Genomic DNA, 23,596 nt, shown 5'->3' with positions numbered 1-23,596 from the left:
CTATTTATGTAAAAGAATCGCTATGTATATAGTTCAGTGGTATGGCTTTGTAATCATAAGAAATAGATTAACCTTTATATTAAACGATTCTGCACATTTGGGAATATGACAATTTACTTAAAATAACAGGAGGACCTGTCCTGCGCCCACCTAGCCAGGGTAACAGTGGGATATAGTTTCCAAAAATACTGTGAACATGGGATTATTTTGGAAGCATTGTTCTCCGAATCTAACACTATATGCATTCTTTGTCTTATTTTTGAAGTACCGGTAATACTGTCTATTTTTTAAAAAGTACCACCTTTTCTTTTACCAATACTACATAGGTAGCAAATAATAATCCTGAGGAGGGGGTGGGCTACTGATAGAAAGGAGTGGGGGGGCAGGGGAGGAGAGGTGGGATTAAGAGTTCATGATTCCCTGGGTGTATCTGTCTTCACTTAGGACTTTAATTAGCCCAAGCAGTGTTATGCAAACAAGTCCATATACATACGGAGTCATATATGCCACAGCATTTTTCTTCTTGCTTTGCCTGCAAAAGGCTAGTCCATCACATGACAAAAGTATAGGAAGTTGTAGGAAGAACAATTGGGAGTGGAACACATTTAATCTATGGTCGAGGTCTAGAAGATTATGGTTGCAGATTTTGTGCTAGCTCTGAGTTCATTGGTTTTATGGATTCAGTACATTGCCCTTTTGTGCTCTAATGTTTTCAGGTATCTGCAATACACATGCCTAAATTTTCACCTGCCAAATAATCACCTCTATTTCTGACAGCTGAAGGAAGTATCAGGCAAAATTAATATAATCAGCCGACTGCAGAAAAATCTATGTTTTACAAAACAGCACAGAATTGTCTTTCCATAAGGAATTGGATTCCTTTAATATTGAAACAATAAAAATACCTGTACAGAAAAAAATATTTGTTTTATCAAGGTGGGTGGTTATGCACAGTGGTGTATTCTGTTTGCATTGCTGTGGATTAATGCCATGACTGATGATTTTGTACTGTTTGCTGGAAGTGCTACATATGATTCAATTTATGTTAGGAGTAAATATATTACATTGCATATAATAACAGTTCTTGGTCTGGAAACTGTCTCATGCATTGCAAAAATGAATACTGCCATTAACACTTGCAGTTTTGATCTTAGTTACTAACTCCTATCTAAATATTTTGTGTTGGAAAATTATAAATGAGTGCAACTGCTGTCTAAATTTGTATATAGTGGCCTTAAATAGTTCAAGATGTTCTGTTTCCCAAACAGGGCATTGAAGAGCTTTCACAATACCTTTCCAATGATGTTTTAATGTTCAGTCTGTTTCTTTCAGAATTATTGGTTACCTCATCTTTAAAGACTCTGATTGGGGTCAGTGATACTAGGGCTATAGAGAACTGCTGGAACAGCTACTCATCCTGCTGTTGTGTACTAATGGTTATTTCCTGTCCCATCTGTGTTCTGATGGTAGTCTAGGCTGCATTTTGAAAAAATAAAGCAAGTCTAGCTCTTGACTCATGTATTTGGTAGCTATTTAGCAGAACGCTAATTGCTGTTAAAAGAACTGCTTTAACTCATATGCAGTTTACTGAGCTGGTTAGAAAATAGACTTTTCCTTTCATAGGAGATCATACTCCTTCCTCTTCTCCCATGTGAAATTCCTCTTTCCTTGTCACCATTAACCATTATCTAGCTGAGTCTAGATGAAGGCTGGTATCCAACAAAGTCATCCTGTTAGCACAAGGATTTTTGCCTTCAACACAGAATTTCATCTCCCCTATCTGCTCCAAATAAATAAAAAATTATCCAGTAGCACCTTAGAGACCAACTAAGTTTGTTCTGGGTATAAGCTTTCATATGCATGCTTATACCCAGAACAAACTTAGTTGGTCTCTAAGGTGCTACTGGACAATTTTTTATTTATTTCGACTGTGTCAGACCAACACGGCTACCTACCTGAATCTATCTGCTCCAGCTACCTTGAGCCCTTAAGTAAGACAGATACTACTGGCTTGTCAGTAAGAGCCTTTTCTGAGCCAATGGGGCACACTATATACCTCAGATTCTGCTCCAATTTCTAGGCTTGTTGAATGGCAAAGGCTGAAGTCTGCATCCTGACAATGGCTTAAAAGCAGGGTATAGAAATATCAAAGGAAGAAGCAAAACATAATATAGCAGAACCTTGCTTATTGCTTCACTTCACTGTGGAATAAATTAAGGATTGAACTTATGTCTGAAGTGGGCTGTAGTTAGTATAAATATTTGAATGCCTTTAAACTTAGCTGAAGGCTAAAGTGGTAAATTTGTTTCTGTAATCTGCTCATAAATATTCAGCTGACGTGAATTCAGTGTGCAGCAGTCAAAGCACACTAAATTTTACATAATGTGAATAAATTGCTTTTGTACTTGAAGGTTGGAGTAGGATGTGTGATGCCTCTGCCAGGATGTGAAATGCTGGCATGCCAGTTTCAGAATCGTGTTTAACTTGTATAGATGCATTTTTTCAGGTGTAGAACAACTTTAGACTCCACTTTGTATGGCTTTGATTATTTTAAAGAACCGTCTGCCCTTTCAAGCAAATGAGCAAAGCAGTACTTAATACTTATTTTTACTTATTTATGAATGGGTGTGCTCACCATGTCTCACCTGGTAATGGGCTGGATGAGAGCCAATAATCTGAATATCAATCCAAACAAGACTAAGACACTTAGTGGGTGGTTCCCTTGACCAGATGGATGGGATCAGAGTAGATATGCAGCTTGGAGGTACTTCCGAATTAGTTCCTGTTGTTGGAGGCTCAAGTGGCCTTGGTGGCACCGAGTGTCTTCCACCAACTTTAACTGTTAACTATGCTGTGGTTACCACTAGGTTAAATTACTGCAATGCGTTGGGGGGGGGGGGCTTCCTTTGAACAGGCCTGTGCAGAGTGTGGGGCAGCTGAGTACACTTCTCCTGGGTCTTGGAAGGCTAAGCTGGTTGGGTGCCCTGCACCAAGAACAGGCTGCTTCTTTGTTTGAGTTTATAACTTTATTCTAACAAGACTCCCACCCCAGACCTCATACAAGCTCTGCAGGGGGCTGCCTTCGAAGATGGTTCAGAAACGGCAGCTATTACAAATACAGCTGCCAGATTGTTGACTTGGGCAGAGTGGTCTGTACATGTAACGCCAATTCTGGAACAACAAAACTGGCTGCCAGTTAGTTTCAAGTCTCCAATTCAAGTTCTCCTTTTAACCTATGAAGTATTCTGCAGGTCAGGATCCAGATACCTCAAAGACCACCTCTCCCCTCATGAACCAACTTGGACCTAGCATCCTTCTTCATGTGACCCCTCCATAGCAAGTTCGGAGAGTGGCAGCACGAGAATGGGCCTTTTCACTGGGGGCTCCTTGCTTGTGGAATACTCCCCATAAAGAGGCATGCCCAGTGCCATCTTTATCTATTTTTAGGTGCCAGGCAAAAACTCCCTGTTTTTCCAGGACCCTGGATTTGAATTTGTGGCTTTGTTTAGTGGGCAGAATCTGTAAGACCTGTCTTGTCTACGTTGATGTGTTTTTCTTTTTTCCAGACTATATAAGCTGTGTTTTAGCTTTTTATTGGCTGTGTTTGTTATAATTGGTTTTAGTGTTTATACTGTTTTTGTATGTTGCTGTTGGTCACCTTTGTGAAGAAAGTGACTAACAACAACGACAGTAGTACCTCGTTCCGGAGGTCCGTACTTAACCTGAAACTGTTCTTAACCTGAAGCACCACTTTAGCTAATGGGGCCTCCTGCTGCTGCCGTGCCGCCGGAGCACGATTTCTGTTCTCATCCTGAAGCAAAGTTCTTAACCTGAAGCACTATTTCTGGGTTAGCGGAGTCTGTAACCTGAAGCGTATGTAACCCGAGGTACCACTGTAAATTTAATTCAGAGACATCATAACAAAAATTATATGCAAGGGATTTCAGCTAATTCTGAAATCCAGTTGTGCTTATATACAACAATTTTAGGGACATCTAAACAGAGTGGCCTGAAGCAATATCTTTTACAAACAACAGAATATCTAAGAAATTAGAAAATACAAAGGGTGGTATCTAACTAAGTTGCACTCAGGGTAGACTCACTGAAATCACGTAAGTAATTGATTTTAGTGATCATCTCTGTTTCTAACTTAGTTGAGTTCAAATCCCTACTCAGCCATGAACCTCAGTGGTTAACCTTGGGTCAGTCACTGTCTCTCAGCTTAACCTTTCTCACAAACTTGTTGTGAGGATAAAATGAGGAGCAGGAGATCCATGTGTGCCACCTTGAGCTCTTTGGAGAAAAGGTGGGATATAAATGTAATAAACAATGTTTAAAATTTGTCTGGTCCTGCTTACAATACACATTTTTTGTTCCCCTAACTTAATAATCCCTTTTATATTATTATTTATGATTTTCAGTTTTATACATTTCAATAATTTTACAACCATTTTACCATTTCAAAACTTGACTTCCTTCCCCCCCTTTCTGTTGTTCTTTAAATTTATTTTTAATATTTTCTGCAAATCCAAATTAACTTAATTTGCTCATTTACTCATCAACTTTAAATATATACTCTTATAAAGCTGCAGGCTATTACAATAATCCTGCCAATGTTCTTATCTGTTTACAGTTTGTTTGTAAATATTCCATAAAATATTTACATTCTTTTGTAAAATGTTTGTTATCTTGATTTCTTAGTTCTGGTAAGTTTCGGCATTTCTACATATTCCATAAGTTTTTGTATCCATTCTTCTTTTGCTGGGACGACTTCTTTCCATTTTTGGGCACGTTCTTGCCTCTGTAATCACATACATTAATAAATTTCTATACAGTTTGGGTAGTTCTTTCCCTATAATTCCCAAAAGGAAAGCTTCTGGTTTTGGGGTTTTTTTTTTACAAATGTTATTTTAAACATCTTTTTTCAGTTCAGTTCATTACATACCATTACATACCATTACTACTTCTTGTAGTAAGCTTTAACCTTACTACAAGACCCCCACCTTAATAATCCTACCTAGTTGGTATTTCTATTTACCATTAGTTGCTAGGACCTTGTTGACAATGTACAGTGGTACCTCGGGTTACATACGCTTCAGGTTACATACTCTTCAGGTTACAGACTTTGCTAACCCAGAAATAGTACCTCGGGTTAAGAACTTTTCTTCAGGATGAGAACAGAAACCACACAGTGGCGATGCAACTGCAGCAGGAGGCCCCATTAGCTAAAGTGGTGCTTTAGGTTAAGAACAGTTTCAGGTTAAGAATGGACCTCCAGAACGAATTAAGTACTTAACCCGAGGTACCACTGTAATCAATTTCCAATCATAATTTGTGAAACAAGTTTAAACTGCTTGCATCAGTTTTATGAGGCATCCTGTAAATGTACTAGTAATTTTAACAGAAAATGTTTTATGCTGTTACAGTTTGCACATTGGGGACCTGTATGGTTTCCAAACATGTGTAATCATGACATATTGAGAGACACATGTTGCATATGCAGTTCCCCATACAGAGGTCATCTAGGAAAAATGTGATGCGTAACGCAGGCTGTATAGCAGCCAGAACTGCAACTCATTTGTGCATCTTTGTGCAGCTTATGTAAAGCCAGCCCATGGACTCTCCCTATTATGTAGATCAGCTGCATCCAGGACTGGAAACATTGCCAGCTTGACTGGGCGTGTAGAATACTTGTGCCAAGGATTCTCAGATATTTGTCACTTCTGATTTTAGATCAGATATATATCACTACTATGTAGCAATGCCTGGAAGCATAACTACAGTGCTCTAGTCTAATGTTGAGACACCCTTACCAAATTATCCCACGCTACTTTCTCTCCCCCCCCCCCTTTTTTCGTGTACAGTCATACCTTGGAAGTCAAACGGAATCTGTTCCGGAAGTCCGTTCGACTTCCAAAACGTTTGAAAACCAAATCTTGGGTTCTGATTTGGAAGCCACGTTGGATGTTTGGGTTCCATAAGAACATTTGCAAACTGGAACAATCACTTCCAGGTTTGCGGCGTTCGGGAGCCAAAACATCTGAGTTCCAGGGTGTTCGGGATCCAAGATACAACTGTACTTTGCAACTTTCCCTTTTGCCTTCTGCATGGACCTTTCTATAATTCCTAATTTGTTCCTAGTCTGTCTTTAGAATATGTGCTCGTTTGCCTTGCAACAAGTCATGTGAAGCAATGCTTTTTGCAACTGAACCTTGTAATATACTACATATACTGTATATGGTTTGTATTGCAAGTACTGTACACAAATCTATAGAATACCACCACTGTAAATACTTTAAACTGCAGACATCCTGTTAGAGCACCTGCTTTGATTTTCAGTTTCTCAGCTTTGTGGAGCTCGAGCCAACATGAGATAGCTTTAATTCTGATCTGACAGATTTTGGGGCATTGAATATAGAATTCTTGTTCTTGCACTAACTAAAGATCACATGTTGCTAGAGCAATAGTTTTTTTGTTAGTATGAATTTGCAGTGCTTATATATAATAATAAAAAAGTTATATGCATCGGCAAACATTTGTCAGGTGAATTGGAAAAGTTTCTGGTAAATGCTGCCGCTACTGTATATGATGAAAAATGAAACTACACATTCTTTTTTTTTAAAGCAGCATTAATTTATCTGTGGAGGGGTGACTCTTCTTCAAAACAGGTTTTGCTTTCTTGAAAATACATGGATGATTCTTTAGTTATCCATGTTTTGTTTCAGAGCTTCGGATCCCAAGCTTATTCCAGATTCCCAGCTGATCTTCACCTGACTGCTTAGGATCTAGTTTTCAGTCTGTGTTGCTAACCTTTCCATCGTGATCCATTCAAGATGAAAGTGAGCTGTCTGATTTTTTTTGAAAGGAAAGGCAGCCAGGGTACATATTTCTGCTAAAATTGCTATGTCTTTAGTCCATGTCCAGATAATATTCCTTGTTAAGGAAAGGCCATGCATTTGGTTAGGTAATTTGTAAGGCATGCAACTTTATTTTATTACTTTGAATTCAGATTAATAAGAATAGCATTAAATTTTCAAGCCTTCGATATTGGTGCTGCCAAGCTCTTAACAGGCAAGCCTACTATATTATGTATATGTGGAATGAAATAACAGTGAACTTACAAACCTATAATTCTGTGGCATGAAGCTGCTGACCAAATTAGCCAAGCATCATAAACTGCCCTGGCTTTGCTCTCTGTGTAGTAATTGCTATCTTGTGGAGCCCTGGTTTTGGTTTATAGGAAGGATAGTGACAAGTAATATATTACCTTAATTATGCATTGGTTTTAGATTCCCTTAAGACTTGTGGTCCAATGTGGTCATGTAATTCATAAACTGAATCTTACGGTTTTTACTGCTCTTGGCTACTGAGAAGAATATGACTTCATATTTTCCTTTTACCCTTCTCAAATGCTAAAGCTGTCCTTCATTGGTAGCTTTTCACATGCTCTGGGACATATTACTTGCCTTTGCCTTTGCCTTTCTAAGGCAATATCAGCATTAACTTATTTGCAGCTGATTTACCCAAAATGTGTATAATGTCTGTATGTGTATAAGGTAAAGGTAAAGGGTCCCCTGACAGTTAGGTCCAGTCGTGACCAACTCTGGGGTTGCGGCGCTCATCTCGCTTTATTGGCCGAGGGAGCCAGCGTACAGCTTCCAGGTCATGTGGCCAGCATGACTAAGCTGCTTCTGGCAAACCAGAGCAGCGCACGGAAACACCATTTACCTTCCCGCCAGAGCGGTACCTATTTATCTCCGTGCACTTTGACATGCTTTCGAACTGCTATTTTGGCAGGAGCAGGGACCGAGCAACGGGAGCTCACCCCATCGCAGGGATTCGAACCGCCGACCTTCTGATTGGCAAGTCCTAGGCTCTGTGGTTTAACCCACAGCGCCACCCGTGTCCCATTGTTTGTGTATAAATGAACATAATTTTATTTGTGCAGAAGGCCATAGATTCTGTACATGCTCTTGATGGTATCTACAGCATTATTGCCATGGCTAGTGGCCAATGCAAATAAACTTTCTATGTATGTATCTACAGCGCTATAACCTGAAAGTATGAGAGTTGTTTTGGTTTGGTCTTATGTTGTTGTGCTTACTTTTCTATGGACCAACATGGATTGTATCTATGATCACACAAAAAGCAACCTTTGTGGTGTTTCTAGTTTCATTGCATGTCAGGAAGCAATAAGAAGAAATAACAATATATTGGAAGCCATATTTGCAGAGGTCTGCCAGACCTACGGAATGCTAGGAAATAATCTGATTACCAATTTTTTATCTTCAGGAAGTGCTACTTCTCTATAGACTGGGGTAGGCAGGCTTCATGCTTGCAGGAACTTTGTTGTTGTTTTGCTAGAACTTGTCACTCACCAACTAGAGACAGATGCAAGAAGCAGATGCTTAGAATTAAAGAATTCTGAGACTAGAAGTTTTATTTTATGCCAAAACGGAACTGAAATTACAACCCTTTCACAAACAGAAACACACAAACCTTTTTTTTTTTTTTGGCTTCTGCAGATTCAGCAGGATGGCAAAGTAATTTTGTTGTCATTGTTAAACTGGGAATCAGAAATTCTTGCTGATCTGCTTCAAATCACCTAGAGATCTTTCAGTTGGTTCTGATCTATCTTCTGCCCACTCCTGTTTTAGGCTGTCTTGAAATAGGCTCTATTTTCAAAATGAAAATATCACTTCAGGTTTAGTTGAGGCTGTTACTGCTCAGCAGCTTCTTAGCCTGCACTGCATTGTAAATTATATTTTACAATGTGCCCATATGCCAAGAGCTTAGGCTCCATAAAGCCTATTTATTAGCTTTGCCTTTTCTAAACTATATTTGTGTCAAGAGGTTTTTTAAATTGAGCATATGAAGTTACAGCTTCCTCAGAAAATAGAAGAAAGAGACTAATTACATTAAAATACAGACAACTCCCCGTTTGTGCAGGGGTTGAGTTCAGGGTCATTGTGCTTGTCAGCATTTCTGCGTAAGCCCATTCTGCCCCTGTCCTGGGGCTGAGACCAATGCATGTGTCAGCAGTTGCATGTCAATTGGACGTGCAAAAAATGGTCACCGCCTCTGATTAAATTTTCTTAATTAGATTAAGAAAAAATGTTGGCTGTGCTCTTGCCTTTTTAAAAAAGCCAATTTACTTACAGGTGCACTCAACCTCAGGAAAAAAACAAGGCTCTTCTCAAACAGATTTTTTTTGTATGGCTCATAATTAAGCTAAAGCAAGAATGAAAATGCAGTTTACATTTACTAATTTCTATGAGTCTCTTTGTGTGCACTTTGTACAACAGCACAAGTGCACCTGTAAGCTAGAGTTGATTTTGGTCATTAGTAGCTAAGTAAACAAATCCTAAGAAGCTTGGCTGTTGTTTTGTAATGTAGGGTCACCATATTTCAAAAAGTGAAAATCCGGACACAAAAATTGTTGAGCTTTTAGTTTTTGAGCTATTTTTAGTGAAATTCACCAAAATCTACACTTCCAACATGGGTTGCCATACATCCAGATTTTCCTGGACATTTATCCAGTTCACACCCAAACACTGTTTCTGACGACCGAATCCCGGTTATGTCTGGGAAATTCCAGACATATAGCTACTCTATTGTAATGAGAAGCATAGTACAGTCATACCTCGGGTTGAGAACATGATCCGTGTGGGAGGCACGTTTGCAACCCACAGAGCCGCTTCTGCACATGCGTGTGATGCGATCCGGCGCTTCTGTGTATCCGCGTGATGTCATTTTGTGCTTCTGCACATGCGTGAGCGTCGGAACCCGGAAGTACCCGTTCTAGTACTTCTGGGTTTGGCACGGTCCACAACCCGAAAATGTGCAACCCTCAGCATTCGTAACCTGAGATATGACTGTATAGCATTCCACATCCATACGGCCTGTATTTTAGGTTTTGCTGTACAATTAACTATTATCTAAATTCTCATGTTTTGTGCGGTGTGAGGGAAATCCATTCATACCCTAAACCCATAGTAGTGTTTTTCTTTATGCTTGCTAGCTAGTCAGTTTCACTACAAATTTAATCAGATTTCTTCTCCATTGTGCTGTTGTGTAAATTTAGAAACAAAGAATTGAAAATTAACACCAACATAACCTTATCCAGAGTACTGTTTTGCTGTTATTTTGTAAGATGTAGTTTGGACTGTCAAATAAAAAAACTGTGCACTTCTAATTTGTGGCTTTTGTGGCCTTTAGAAGTATAGAACATAACACAGAACAAAAAGAGATGATATTTTATACAACTTTTCAGCTGTAGCCCAAAATATACATGCTGTCAGGGCTTTTTTTGTGACACCACTCACTTTTTGCTGCCTGTGGCACCCAATTTGTGCTGGCACCTATGACACTTATATCAATACATAAGTACTGACACCTCACTTTTTTTACCCTAAAAAAGCACTGCATATAGTCTTCCACCCACTGTTTTGCTGATTACTTTTTTACTATTTTGTTATCACAAATCCCTGCTACAAATAAACACAACCTCTTTCCCATAATCATTAAACCGGTCAGTACTGGGTAACATTACCTCATATGCATTGATTTTATAGGAAAGAATAATTGAAGTTCCAGTAATAAAACATTGTTCCTTAGAGTTCCATGATAGTTGACAGATGCACTGAACTGTAGTGGGAACACACAATGCAGGCAAGAGAAGCAACTTGTTACTTTCAGAGCTGCTTGACATTTTATGTAATGGCCCCAGTTTGACTGGGGGAAAAACCACATAGAAAAGAGAAACACTTGGGGGATGCACTCTATAGATATGTTGTTGCTACTCCCTGGAACCTCATGCAAAGGTACATACACCAAGCTTTATGTGGCAGCAGCAAGTCCAGGTAAGCTTGTCAGGCATCTTTCTCTAATGTTCTGAAAGGGATGAAGGAGGTCTGAAGTTGTATACAATATTTTTTAAAACACTAGGTTTGCTGCAGTGACATTTGGTAGTTCCTGGACCTGATAGGGTTACCTGTGGCCAAGGGGGTCATGTAGGTGGGGCCAATAAGGACCAAGGAGGTCGCATTGACAGGACAAAGTTCTGATTTTCTTTTCACCCTCCTCTCTTGCAGAGGTGTTGAAACAAATTCATTGCAGTTATAGGAGTACTTGGTGCCTAAGTAAACTGAAAAGTGTCTAACCATAGCTAAGGAAGGGTCCTGCTGTCAAAATTCATAGTGTGAGTTAATGTCACAACCATACATTACTCAGAAGCAAGTCTTACTAAATTCAGTTGGGAGGGCTCCCAGCTAGGATTGGAACGTGAATTGGTTATTCTTAAAGGTGCCAAATAACCCTGGAAGGTTAGGTCCCCCTAACCTTCTAGCCTTATGGAAAAAGATTGTCCTCCCCTCCCTAACTTACCTACTACTTTGCCTTCTTTCCAGAATGCAGAGGAATATTAAATGGACTAGGGTGTAGGAAATCAAGGTTAAAACCACTACTCAATTATGAAATGCCCTGGTGACCTTGGGATATCCACTGGGTTGTGAGAATAAAATGTGAGAAAAGAATCATGAATGACATGAAAAGAAACCAGGCTCACTTGCTTTAATTGATTCAATAAGATAAGCTGGTTATAGAAGAGCAGCAACATGAACAATCTAATTCTGTTAGCTACCTGTCTACTCTGAAATAAGTCCTAATGAATTCAGTAGTGCTTATGCCTGGGTAACTGGTGTTAATTTATTAACTGTAGTTATATCACCTCCCTTTAATTTCGTTAAAACCCTAAATGAAAATCAGAACACATTCTGCAATTTAAATATTATTAAAAATATACTTCAGGTTAATATTTTCGCCCTTCCATGCTTACACAAAAGATAAGTAAACAAGGGTCCCACTGTGAGTATCTATCTTTCTGGCACATGCTGCAGATGGCAGCACAGGAAAAAAGCATGGTTCTGATTGGCTTGTGAACACCTACAGGAAGAATGCATGGTGCTAATTGGCTTAGGATGGGCTGATTAACAGAGAGTGCTACCAGTGGACCACCCCTCCCCCGGCTACTCATTCTAAATCTTAGCTCACCCCATCACTCCTGAGGAAAATGGGGAGGAAAATGAGCAAAAGAATCCATTGCCGCACCAAAGCAATTTCTGTGGGACAAAGATACTGGAGACATTCTGGTAGTGATTATTTTGATTGGCTAAGCAGAGGTGAGCAGAAGAATCTAGTAAGCATCTCATTCAGTGGTAAATGCATTAAAAACGACTGTGGGTGACAGTAGAAAGGCTGAACTATGGCTTTGCAGATTTGGGACATGGGGGGGGGAAGAGACTCAGAATATTAGGAGGGTATGCCCCACTTTGTACAACAACTGATCCTCCACTGGTTTGCTGAAGAAAAGTTGCTGGATAAAGTTGAGAAGGAAAAAGCCTGTAGCTTGTGTTAGCTTGTGTTTCCAAAAGTATTAGCAGTTAGCATAGCAATAGGCCTTTTTTGGATGCATATTAGCTTCTAGCTTTGAACAAGAAGCTTTAACTCTGCTTCCAACTTGCCTGGTGATAGAATGAAACCCACAAACCTGAGCTGCTCTTTGGTGCTGCTGACCAAAAATTATTCCAGAGTCCCTTTAAAAAATATGTCCAATCATGGCTGATAATAATCTGACTAGGCCTTTGGAGAAAATCTCCACCCCAGGCTATCACTTGTTTACAATGAAACCAACTTCCATAAGAGGTGGTGGACTATCCTTGGAGATTTTTAATCCGAGGTTCTAGTTGAGATTCCTATATTGCAGAGTGTTGAACTAGATGACCCTCACAGTCCCTTCTAACTCTGTATGATTGTATGAAATCCTAAGAATACCAAATTGCTTGAAAAGTGAGCAAAGCACATGAATGCTCCACTATGGCAGCAATCCTGTGCATGCATTCATGCATGCTTTGTACAAAAGTTTCATAGAACTAAGTGGCACCTGCCAGGATAAACATGCTGAGGGGTTGGTTTGGTGGTGGCATTCACCTTGATGCATGATTGAGTGCACTGACAAAAGCAGTAATATAAGTTGGTTAGAATTAACCTTCAACAACATTTTTGTGCTTGCAGTCTGAGAAATATCACTCCCCTGGAAAAGTTGGGAGAAGCATGTGAAACCTTTGATCTGTGCTGAGTTGACTCTATTGCATGAAGACTGGCAACTTGACAAATGCTTCCAAATATATTCCTGCAATCATTAGAATGAGAAATCTTGGTTTTTTCAAAGATAGAGTGCTTACTAGATTCTGTGTAAATTGTTGCACCATGGATTGCCCACACATTAAATTCCCTAGTAGCAGTTTACCTCCCACAGTTTTGGAAGCTGTTAAACCAGGTTGACTTGCAACAGCATCACCATTTCCTTTTTATACTATCTTGGATTTATAATGTTGGCACAGTTAGATGCTTGTTACGTTGCAATGGGAATGATTTGTCTTTTTTGCAAGAAATTGTCAAGGCAGCAAACTGTATGCTGCTCCTTTTCTGTAGCACTTAAAAACATTGATCACAGAGAGACCTTTTATTTTGAATTAATTTTCAGCCTATCTACAGATAGTTACTACGCGTACCATATGTAAACCACAACATGCACTGAGCTGTGTTTCTCTGCTGTACTGTTTTTATATGAATGGCTGTGCACAAGCATGATATTTTATGCTTGTCACAGAAATCTATAACCCAAGCACTTAAAAAAAAAAGGAAAAAAAGAAATATCAGTGTTCTTGGTTCTTGGCAGTAGGTTCAAAGGGATAGCTAGATTAACCTCAGAAGCAATTCATAGGATTGTTAGTGATCAGAAGCCAGGGCTTCAGAGACATCACCCAAAAATTAAACAGCAATTTCTGAAGTTGACTTGAGAACTGCTTAAAGCAAACTGCAGACAAAAATAGCATGGGCATACCAAGAAGCAGCTTTGCCTAAAGCAGCTCTCATGCCAAAATGCCCTTTGACTTTTTAAATTCAGGGGTTATGGGGGGTTCTACATGGGGAAACTGTTTCAATGGGATTTCGTGAGAAGTATCTAAATGGGAGGGGTGCACACGCCTTTCGTTCCCTGTTTGTCAGTTTGATACTGACGGCCCTGCAGCACTAAGGCAGAACTAGTGCCGTTTGTGATGCATTTTTAATTATTTCATCAAAACTGAAGTAACTTGGCACAAAAGGGAGTTCTACGCGTTCCCTTCATTGAAGTTCATTGAGCTATTTTTTATCCTTAAAAACACTCTTGAAACAAATTAGCAGAGACTGGGAAAAGCAAGGTGGGCAGCCTTGAAGCATCCCTCAGGGCATTTACCTTTTTACAGAAGAATTTTATGTTTAAGTGTTTTATGCATCAGCTGGGATTGAAGAGGCAAAAGATATTAACAGACATGGAAGTTCTATTTGTTTTCCAGCACGGAGTATGTCAAGCTGCTTTTGTTAGTGCATGCTAAATGAAGCCTTTTGGCAAATGTCCACATTTCCACTAAGGGAGGGGCACAGCTGTTCTAAATGGAGGGACTTTGTTAGGCTTAAATGCTGAGGCACTTGCATGTTGGGTGTGCATAATAGGATTTGTCGGTGGAGCGATAGAAGAGCAGAGCTAGTTACTGTTACCAAAATGGACTGTTTACTTGGACTCCTCTATTTCTCCCCACCCCACCCAAAAATCTACCGCCAACATTTTTGGATAACAAAGCATTGAGCTAGTGAAGGCTTCAAAGCATCTGTAAATCTCTGACCTTCTAGATTGCAGCTGTTCTTCAAGGATAAACTTGAGGTGTCCTTTGAAAATTATGAATGTAATAAATACAGTAATAAGTATAGGGAATTGTTGCCAGGTGGGCCACAGAGAATAGGTACTTGAATTTGCCTAGTGGTTACTATTTAACTTGATTATAAGCTTGTGGGTTTCACAAGGCCCTTCAGATATTAAGCCTTCCCATGCTACTCTTATATAACTTTGGTGCATAAGAAATCTGAGGGTGTTTTCCTTTTTTTAAAAAAGCAACCCCAAAGTTCTCACGTGATTTTTTTGTGTGATGTAAGCAAGTGTGTGTATGTGGGGAAGGAGAAAAAGAATGGTGTATCGTCTGAATGCAGTTGAACATGTGATTTCGATCCAAGGGTCTCTAGCATGACTGAAATGTCACTTCAACTCATGTAAGGGGGTAGAAAGATTGTCCTCTGAGCCTCTACTCCAGGCATGGCCAAACTTGGCCGTCCAGCTGTTTTGGGACTACAATTCCCATCATCCCCGACCACTGGTCCTGTTAGCTAGGGATGATGGGAGTTGTAGTTCCAAAACATCTGGAGGGCCAAGTCTGGCCATGCCTGCTCTACACAATATCCCACAAGGTAGGCTTTTCATAAAGCACTGAGCTGCAATCAGGAAGAGAGAGCAAGATAGTCCCATTTCATGAGTAGGGCACTGCTCATGTGTCTTGCTATCTAAGCTGCAGTATATGCTTTTGGAAGAAGCATACTTTTAGACTTCAAAAAAGTTCTCTGCACTCTTATACATATTGGCATTTGTCAGGAATAAAAAGACGTCATTCAGCTGAAATAACTGATCAAAATCCATGTTTCTATTGGGTCATCTTATGTACTCAGGAAAAAATTTTTTTGGATTGGACTGTTTTGTGTATATTGGACTTAAAAATGCTTGTCTTTGTGTTTCTTTTATTCTTGCATCCCCATGGTCCCCATGACTGCAATCTAAGAAAGCTCCTTTCAGGATGTTGCCCCCAAAGAAATACATAAAGTAGCATAAAGTAACTATCTGTAAAGTACCTGCTTCTTAGCCGTATGAGAAACAGGAAATCTGAAAATAGTTTAGTGCACTAAAAACATTGGGAACCCTATTTCCACATATGCTTTTGAGTATCTACCTCATTTTAATGCTAAATTGCACAGCCAACCATAGAAGTTGTAGAATAGTTTAAAATTCACCTGCAGTGCTTAAGACCAGGAGGCAACTCATGGTTTAAAAAAAAAAAAAAGGAAAAGGAAACATGGCCCTTTATTAAATTCTGGCCTGAACTTGTGCTGTTATGAATCAAACAGTCTTAAGAAGAGACCTTGCATAATCCATTCTCCTAGACAAAATTGTGCTTAACTTAATGGATTGAAACGCATGTTTTGCTCTTTCCCAGCAGTTTCAGCAGCAGGTGCCTGATGTCGTCGAAGTTCAATCTTTCTCCAATGTAAGAAACCTGCAAAACGTTGCCTAATCTGGGAAGCAGGCTGACTGCTGGGGTTGCTTAGTGTGCAGTTATTTTCTGCTTTCTTGGTGTTTGTGTTTTTCCTTTGCTGGGTTTTGAAAACATTTGAGTCTGTTCTGGTGCTATTTGTAGAGTCATATAAAAGTCAATGTGCTATATCAAACATGTTGTAACTCATATGGTTATTGGATAAAAATGCTTTTTCCTGCTGGAGGTCTTTGACACTTAGACATTATGCTACAAGCTTACTTCTATAAAATCATGTTGAGGGGATGTGAATTTAATGTCAATTTTTTAGAGGTAGCCCATAGAGGACCCTAAAAAAATGAGAGGAGTGGCCTTTCATTGCTTTGGAAAAAATTGCTAAAACAAAGCAGTGGTGTCTCAACAGGAGTAGATCTAACCTATTGCTACTTTTGTTGTTGTTTACTTGTTGTAGTGCAATTAATGTGCATGGTACTTTCCTCCCCCCAAAGTTTACAATCTAAAAGTTGATGCAGGAGAAGTGAGATGAACAGGGAAAATAAATGATTGTGTCTGTTAAATGTCCTTAGGCATTTGCTCATAAGAAGCAGTTCTACATTAATTTGGTAATTTGTCAGGGATGTCATCTTGAGATTCAGTCTTCTCTTTCATAATAAGTTGATTTTATTATGGTAGCATAAGATAGCAGATCTTATGAAGAAATACCTCAGAAGTCTATTTCCACTGCTGTTAAAGTGCATCTTAAACTTGATAACTTAAATGAGATGTGCAGTAACTTGATATGTCAAGGTTTGTGGGTTGAACAGTGCAGAACTAAATGGAGTATTAGATATCATTGTCTTGCAGGAATTGGGCATAAACCCATCGACACCATTTGCCACCCATGTCTATTCCTAGACAGTATTCCTAGGTCTTTGAGCATACAAACAAACCAAAAAAAGCTCCTCCTCCTCCTCCTTTCTCCAGGATTGCACAAGAAGTGCCTGGGCATCAAGCTCTGTAGGTTGAAGATCTGCTTAGATGTTGGTACATAAGACCGCTTGTCAAAGTACTTTATAAAAGATGAAGAGGTTGTTTTTTTTTTTATAAAAAATAATATCATCCAGAATGTGGCATTGACTGCAACAACGGATTCCTTTTTTTGAGATGTAAATGCTTGGGAGCATCTACATGAACCTGTAGTTCAGTTAGATTGACTGGCTTCTCTCTTCCTGGTTGAAATGTACTTTAGAATACTGCTGCTATCTGTTCATGTTTTCCAGCTCATCCTAATGTCTTTGCAGCCTTTCAGTAGAAGCAACTTGGTATTGGGTTATTTGCCTTGAAGCTTCCCTTCTTAGCTGGAGTGGCATATTCTTTATTGGTAGTGGTATTTTAAGGTATCGGTATTTTAAGGTGAGATCAGAGGAATAGATTATTCTATAGTATGAACAAATGTTATCACTTTCTTGCTAGTTATCAGCTTGGTAAGATGCTTCTATAGATTTCTCTCTCTTATATTTACCATGAATTTATTATTTCCAGACAACAATATAAATCTCTTGGACGTGTACCTTTATACAATTATAGGATTAAGAAGCTCTCTAGTCAGGTGTTGCTCAATTATCACTAATAATTTCTTATGTTTTTCAGATTGAAAAAATAATGAGCTCCATTGGTGAAGGCATTGACTTTTCTCAAGAACAGCAGAGGATTTCAGGTACCATACTGAACTGCTAAAGGGTGTGAGTCAATTCAAACAAGTGAGAGAGCAGTACAAAAAGTTGGGCCCATTTGGGACTTACCATTAGGGAACCTTGTATTTCTCAACCCATAGTTGAGATATTCAGCTATGTTAAGGCTTCCCTTTAAGACCAGAAATCCAGATAAGAGGCAGCAATTTGCTATTCTGCAGTCCCTGATTAGATGGGGATATCCATCAGTATTTATCTGCCAGCGGAATGGCCAGGGTTGGGGAGTAAATTTGGGGGTGTGGGGTTTAGAGCTGTATGAGGGAGAAGAGAAATCCAGCTTTCATGATATTGGATACCGCCCCCCCCCCCATGATGCTTAATTTAATGGACTGGCTACCCCTCCATGCATACCATGCATACCATGCATTTTATCTGACCCCAGTTTTGCCTTCCTTCACTTATTTAGATATTTGTTTGTTTGATTCTATTCATGAATTACTAACCATAAAGTATCTCAAAATGATTGCACACACACACAAAAAAAAATCATATATGAAAATAGCTTTAAATCCAGTACAGATTCAGACTAGGATAAAGATCTCCACTTAAAAGGCTTGTTGAGGAAGGAAGCGCCTCTATATTTTGTTAGAAATGGGCTCTGTGTTCAGAGAGTTTACAAGCTTTGGCGGGGTTAGGCAAAAAGAGACTACAGGGCGAAATGCAGCAAGAGCAGGGCTTAAAAAAGATACAGTACAATGGATTCCTTGTAGTTTTATCTGCTGCCTTTTTTCTACTTAGCTCTATTTGGCTCTTTTTTTCTTTCCTTTTGTATAGTTTTTATATTGTATTTTTAGACATTTTAAGAAGGAAAAAAATGCCGTCTGTAAAAAAAGAGGAGAGGGCGGGACACAAAGCACTTTTAAAGCAACCTTAAACCATCAATATAAAGGGCCCATATGTTTGATAATTTCCTGGCTTGATTTCATTTATGAAAAATCACTTTCTAGATATTGAGTCTTGCATGTACATGAGTCAGAGCCCCACTTGCCATGGGAAAAGATGCCTTTTATACCTCTTTCCTCAGTCCCTTGCCTTCTTTCATAGGCAACCTTGACTGAGACTTTCTGACAAAGGTGGAAGACCGCATCCTAGTTCTACTCCCACCCCCATCTTCTCAAGCCTTCAACAGTAATTTGTAGCAACATGAAGTCCTGAAGGTGGCATCTTCAAGTCATTGAAAAAGCCTTGCTGTAATAATTAAAGCACCATTTTCATCAGATTGCTTTAAGGAGTCTTGTAGTCTGGGGCAAGAGGAAGGGGAATAGCAAGGTTTTCCCAAAAATACTTCCTCATATAAGGAGTAGAGAATAAGTGATTTTTAAATTATCAGGAGTTCATCTTTGGTTAAACCTTGTGGCAGCTTGTGGAATATTTTAGTACGGTATTCAAAAATGTGATGCAGAACAAAGCAGCAGTGACAGCCCATGGCAAAAACATGAAAACATTCAGAGGTGCTGCAGCAGACTGACTTGCTTTTCAGAAAACTACCAGAAATGTTCCAAGTTTTTACAGCTCATTAAAGGGTGCTAAAATAAAATAAAAAAGCCACACATTTTCTTCCACGCCTGGAATGGAAGCATGAAGTAAGAATGCGGATTGAAATATAGCTACAAGCTGTAAGCTACTGCTTAGTTCTGATAATCCCACAGGTCCTCAGAGAGAAGGCTGTTATACCCCCTTGCCCCACCCAGGTTTGCAGAAGCATTTTAAAAAATCTTTAAAATGAGACTAAAGTGGTGAAGAAACCATAGAAACAGTCCAGTGAGGACTGATCATATTCAGTAACCGAGGAATGCTGGATATCCTTTCAAAGAAAAAAAGCAGGAGGAGAGAGAAAGGGGCATGCCCTCTTTGGATGAAATGGCTGGCTGGACCTCTGAACAGAGAACTTGGATTAGGAGGAAGGGTACACCGCAACATCTTGTTGCAGTTTCCACTTTTTTTTTTACATTATAAAGCAAATTATTTTTACAACAAGTAAAGATAACAACATAAAGAACTCTTAAAGAGTGCATTTTGGAAATAGGTTATTTTTCTAATATGAAGCAATAAATACACCATTCACTTTTAAAACTTTTTTCCCCTGGTTGAGAACTTAAAAAAAAAAAAAATCCATGCCAGGCCAAACAGTATAAGTATTTAGCTGGGTATATATTTCATATTTGTAGCAGACAACATAGAAACAAATATGTAGTGCTATACATGAACCTAGAAGCCTCATCTGATACCACAGACTTTTCAGAAGTGTTGCGTTGACCTATATGTTAATGGAATAGCTTATATAAAAAAAATTTAAAGGATCTTCTACACAAGCAATACAATACAGGTCAAGCCCCTAGTAATCTATGCAGAAAAGACTGCAAGGTGGGAGTCACTTATTTCAATGTGGGTATTGAAGAAGACCAGTGTGTTTATGTTCACTGATCTTCCTAGTTGGGCGAAATTGCTTTTTCTGTAATTTGGTTGATGCAGAAAAATGTACTTTCTGGCAAATCAGTTAAACTAAAACAGATCAGAGCTGCATTTGACTGCCATATATAATTTGCTTCTGTCAGTCGTTGTCGCCCCCCCCCCCAGCACTCCTTAATGCTGTTCTGATTATTTGTTTATTTAAAAATATGAATTTATCAGCAACCTTTCGTTCTTGCTGGCCCAGTTCATATGTTACAGTAAACTACAGCCAATGGTTCACTGTGAATGCGGACATTGCTCCTGCTTCAATTCTCCCTTCCAGCAAGTGGGAGCAACTAACTACAACTGTTGCCTTCGCATTATGTCCTACCTGGGGATCAAGATTTGTTTGCTTCCAATGAACCATGATTGGTAAGCCAAGAACAAATATTGGCATAACATCTTGGTTCATTGGGAGTGAAACAATGATTCCTGGTTTGGATGTAATGCTAAGTCACGGATTAAGGTTTGTTGCTTGCGCTGGCTAAAGGAGAAGTGAATTAGGAGTCTCGTGTGTGTGTCCACAGAAAGTGTATGCCATTATTGGAGCACATTACTGGAAGTCATTCAATTTTCCTATAAAATGACCTGATCTGACTATGTGACTGTAGAATAAAGGTTATATGAAAGAAATTTGCTGGAGCTGCAATTCAAGCAGATCCTTTCTCTCCTTATTCTGTAACAAGTTCAACATAAGGAATCATCTTCAAATTAGTTTAAGTTTCAAAAGAAACTATCAGGCTGTTCTTTGGATTGGATTTCCCACCTTAGCATATTATGCCCCTTTCTGAAGAGGCTCAGTAATTGGTCCTGTTCACATAAAGAAACCCTCCCTCCCTGCTTGCCTGCCTGCAGCGATCTTTTCAACTTACCTAAATTTACTCGCTTAAATTGGATAAATATTGCAAATGTGTAGCTGTGCGCTTAAATTTGTCATCTGCTTTTAAAGGCATTTTGTGATACATATTTTTATTAATGGACAATGTAAGTGGAGGAAGGGCCCATTGTGTTCATAGTCATAATCCTCTGATACAGGAGCAATGAACATTGCAGGAACTACTGCATAGCATTCAGCCTTGCTGAAAGTGGTTCTTTTTACATAGTAGAAATAACAATTGCCTAGTGGAAGGAACTGATCTGAGGCCTTTGGAACTGTGCCACTCCCAGTTACATAGCCTTTAGGCTACATGTTTATGTGTGGCACATCAAATGAGACTTGCTTCTTCTACTGAGTACTACCATTAGAAATGGGTTGTTCCTCTCTCCTGCTTGTGTGGACCATAACACTCTATATTCTGTTGTTCAGTGTCACTTAGACTGCTGGCAGTTAGAACTTCCCGGTGTCACTTGTCAAGTTTTTGTTTCGTCATTTCCAATCTCACTTCAAAGACGTGAATTCCTAGGGTTTGCTTTTCCTTTAATCCTAAAATTAGAAGTGAGCAAAGGCCTATTCACAAGTCTACAGGTATACCCAAAGCATGGAGGGTGGAGGGGGTCATGCTAAATGGAATTATGGCAAGGGATGCCTATACATGTGCAGCTGAGTTCCTGCTGATATAGAAAGTCTGCCTGCACGCAGCCCCCTTGCCTATGTTCTGAGCAGCACGTGAGTTGGTGCCAGGATCCACTTAAATAATGGGGGCAACAGGCACAGTCTTCCTTTTCCTTCCACACATTGAGGTTATGTGTGAAAGGGTCTCTTATGGATGTCCCTTGTCTCTGTTCATGTACCAGTGACTGAGGTAACCAACCTTTAAATTTAAAAGGCTTGGGGTCTTCTTGCAGAGACTTTGGCAGAGGCTGTAAACCTTTCCTTGCTTTGGGATGTGCGGATGCCCTGTTCAATATAAACTGCTACTGCCGAGATGGGATTCTAAAGCTTTACAAAGAGTGAGCATTCTGTCCCAATAGAAATGTGCTCACTGATCCTTGTCCATGAGCATTTTCACTAGCACCACTGATTAAGAAATCTATTAAAAGGGCAACACATCCTCAGAAACATATCTTTAAAAGGGGTCTGCCACATTAAAACAAAAGCATTTGTTTTTCTGCAACAACTTGGCCTCGGGCCTCTATTTGCAATGTAAGGTTTGTATACTTTCCATCTGGTGTTAATCCACTTAATATTCTTACCCTTCTACTTGAAAAAATTACTGTGTTGGAGCAAAATGGCTTCATGGCATAAAATAACCCTCTCTTTGCTGCAGTTTTCTTGCAGGAGAGGATTCCCTTGGCATGGAGAGGTTGTATATAGTGTGCTGGTTTTACAGTGATTTCATCAGTCATTTTATTACCCAAAGCCAGAGAAGAATGAGTGGCCACTGCAACGTCAGTTTGCTTACATAAGTCTTGTTGCATTAGAGAAAATTTGGTAGCTAGTTAAACAGTATAGCTAAAATGTGCTGTATTCTGCTGCACAAAAGCTCATTGCAATTTGCATCCAGTTCATTATTTTAAACACTATAGTAAAGCTGACAGTATTATTCAGTGCAGTGAGTTAATACTTATTGTCCTTTTTGAGGATTGGCAATTGGCACCAATGTTCTCCTTTTGGTACAGATTGGTACAGACTAATGGCCTCCCAAACCACTGACTAGGATCCACTAGTGGCCTCAGTGCCACAGCCTGTCCAAGGCCTCCTCACATGCCTGCCCTACCCCCTAGCCATGCCACTGCATTTGGTTGGACCAGTGCCAGCACCCATGCTGAGTGCAAGTGATTGAGAAGCAGAAGTACAGTGAGGGAGGAGGGAATGAATGTCTCCCTCCTCTGAGGAGAAAGAGCCAGAGGGAGGTGTTGAAGGAAATGAGAAACTAAGATAAAATGCTGCTGTTAATGAATATTAATAATAAATAAAATGGGAATAGAAAGGAAAGGGATAAGAGAGGAGAACTGTTATAGGAGGGATGAATGAAAGAGGATCAGGGAGGAGGGATGCAAGAAGCCGGCATGCTGAGGTTAGGGGTGGGGTTAAGGTCCAGTTGAGTGTGAAAGCAGAATGGGAGAAGAAATTACAGGACATGACTAAAAATAGAGGCTTGTGGAGGTGAGATGAGGAAAAATATAAAAGAGTAAGTCTTCTTAATGTAGAGCCTCTGGATCAGCAAATTCTACCTAAAATGAGGAGGCTGTCACAATACCTCCAGAGCAAATGTCTGTGCTTAGCTTGAGGAAACTTGAGCTATGAAACTCCTCACCGCAATGAAAATGCTGTGACAAATA

At 39.5% G+C, this 23,596-nt stretch overlaps 1 protein-coding gene across 21 annotated transcripts in view; it reads left to right on the top strand.

Annotated features, from left to right (window-relative positions):
* Positions 1 to 23,596, top strand: part of ANKS1A (ankyrin repeat and sterile alpha motif domain containing 1A) — a 122,717-nt gene that overhangs the window by 58,905 nt on the left and 40,216 nt on the right. For 10 of the 21 annotated variants that reach the window (XM_083445629.1, XM_083445624.1, XM_083445625.1 and 7 more), the window contains one exon: positions 17,823 to 17,889. In XM_083445629.1, coding sequence (XP_083301755.1) covers positions 17,823 to 17,889 — 67 coding nt within the window. Of the gene's footprint in view, positions 1 to 16,136; positions 16,188 to 17,822; positions 17,890 to 23,596 lie in introns of all 21 variants that reach the window. The other 11 variants (XM_083445620.1, XM_083445636.1, XM_083445619.1 and 8 more) reach the window with 2 other exon arrangements.

This window comes from Podarcis tiliguerta, assembly GCF_965153285.1.
Source record: "Podarcis tiliguerta genome assembly, chromosome: 6".
In the NCBI taxonomy this organism is placed as follows: Eukaryota; Metazoa; Chordata; class Lepidosauria; order Squamata; family Lacertidae; genus Podarcis; species Podarcis tiliguerta.
This window is presented reverse-complemented; position numbering and strand designations above follow the sequence as displayed.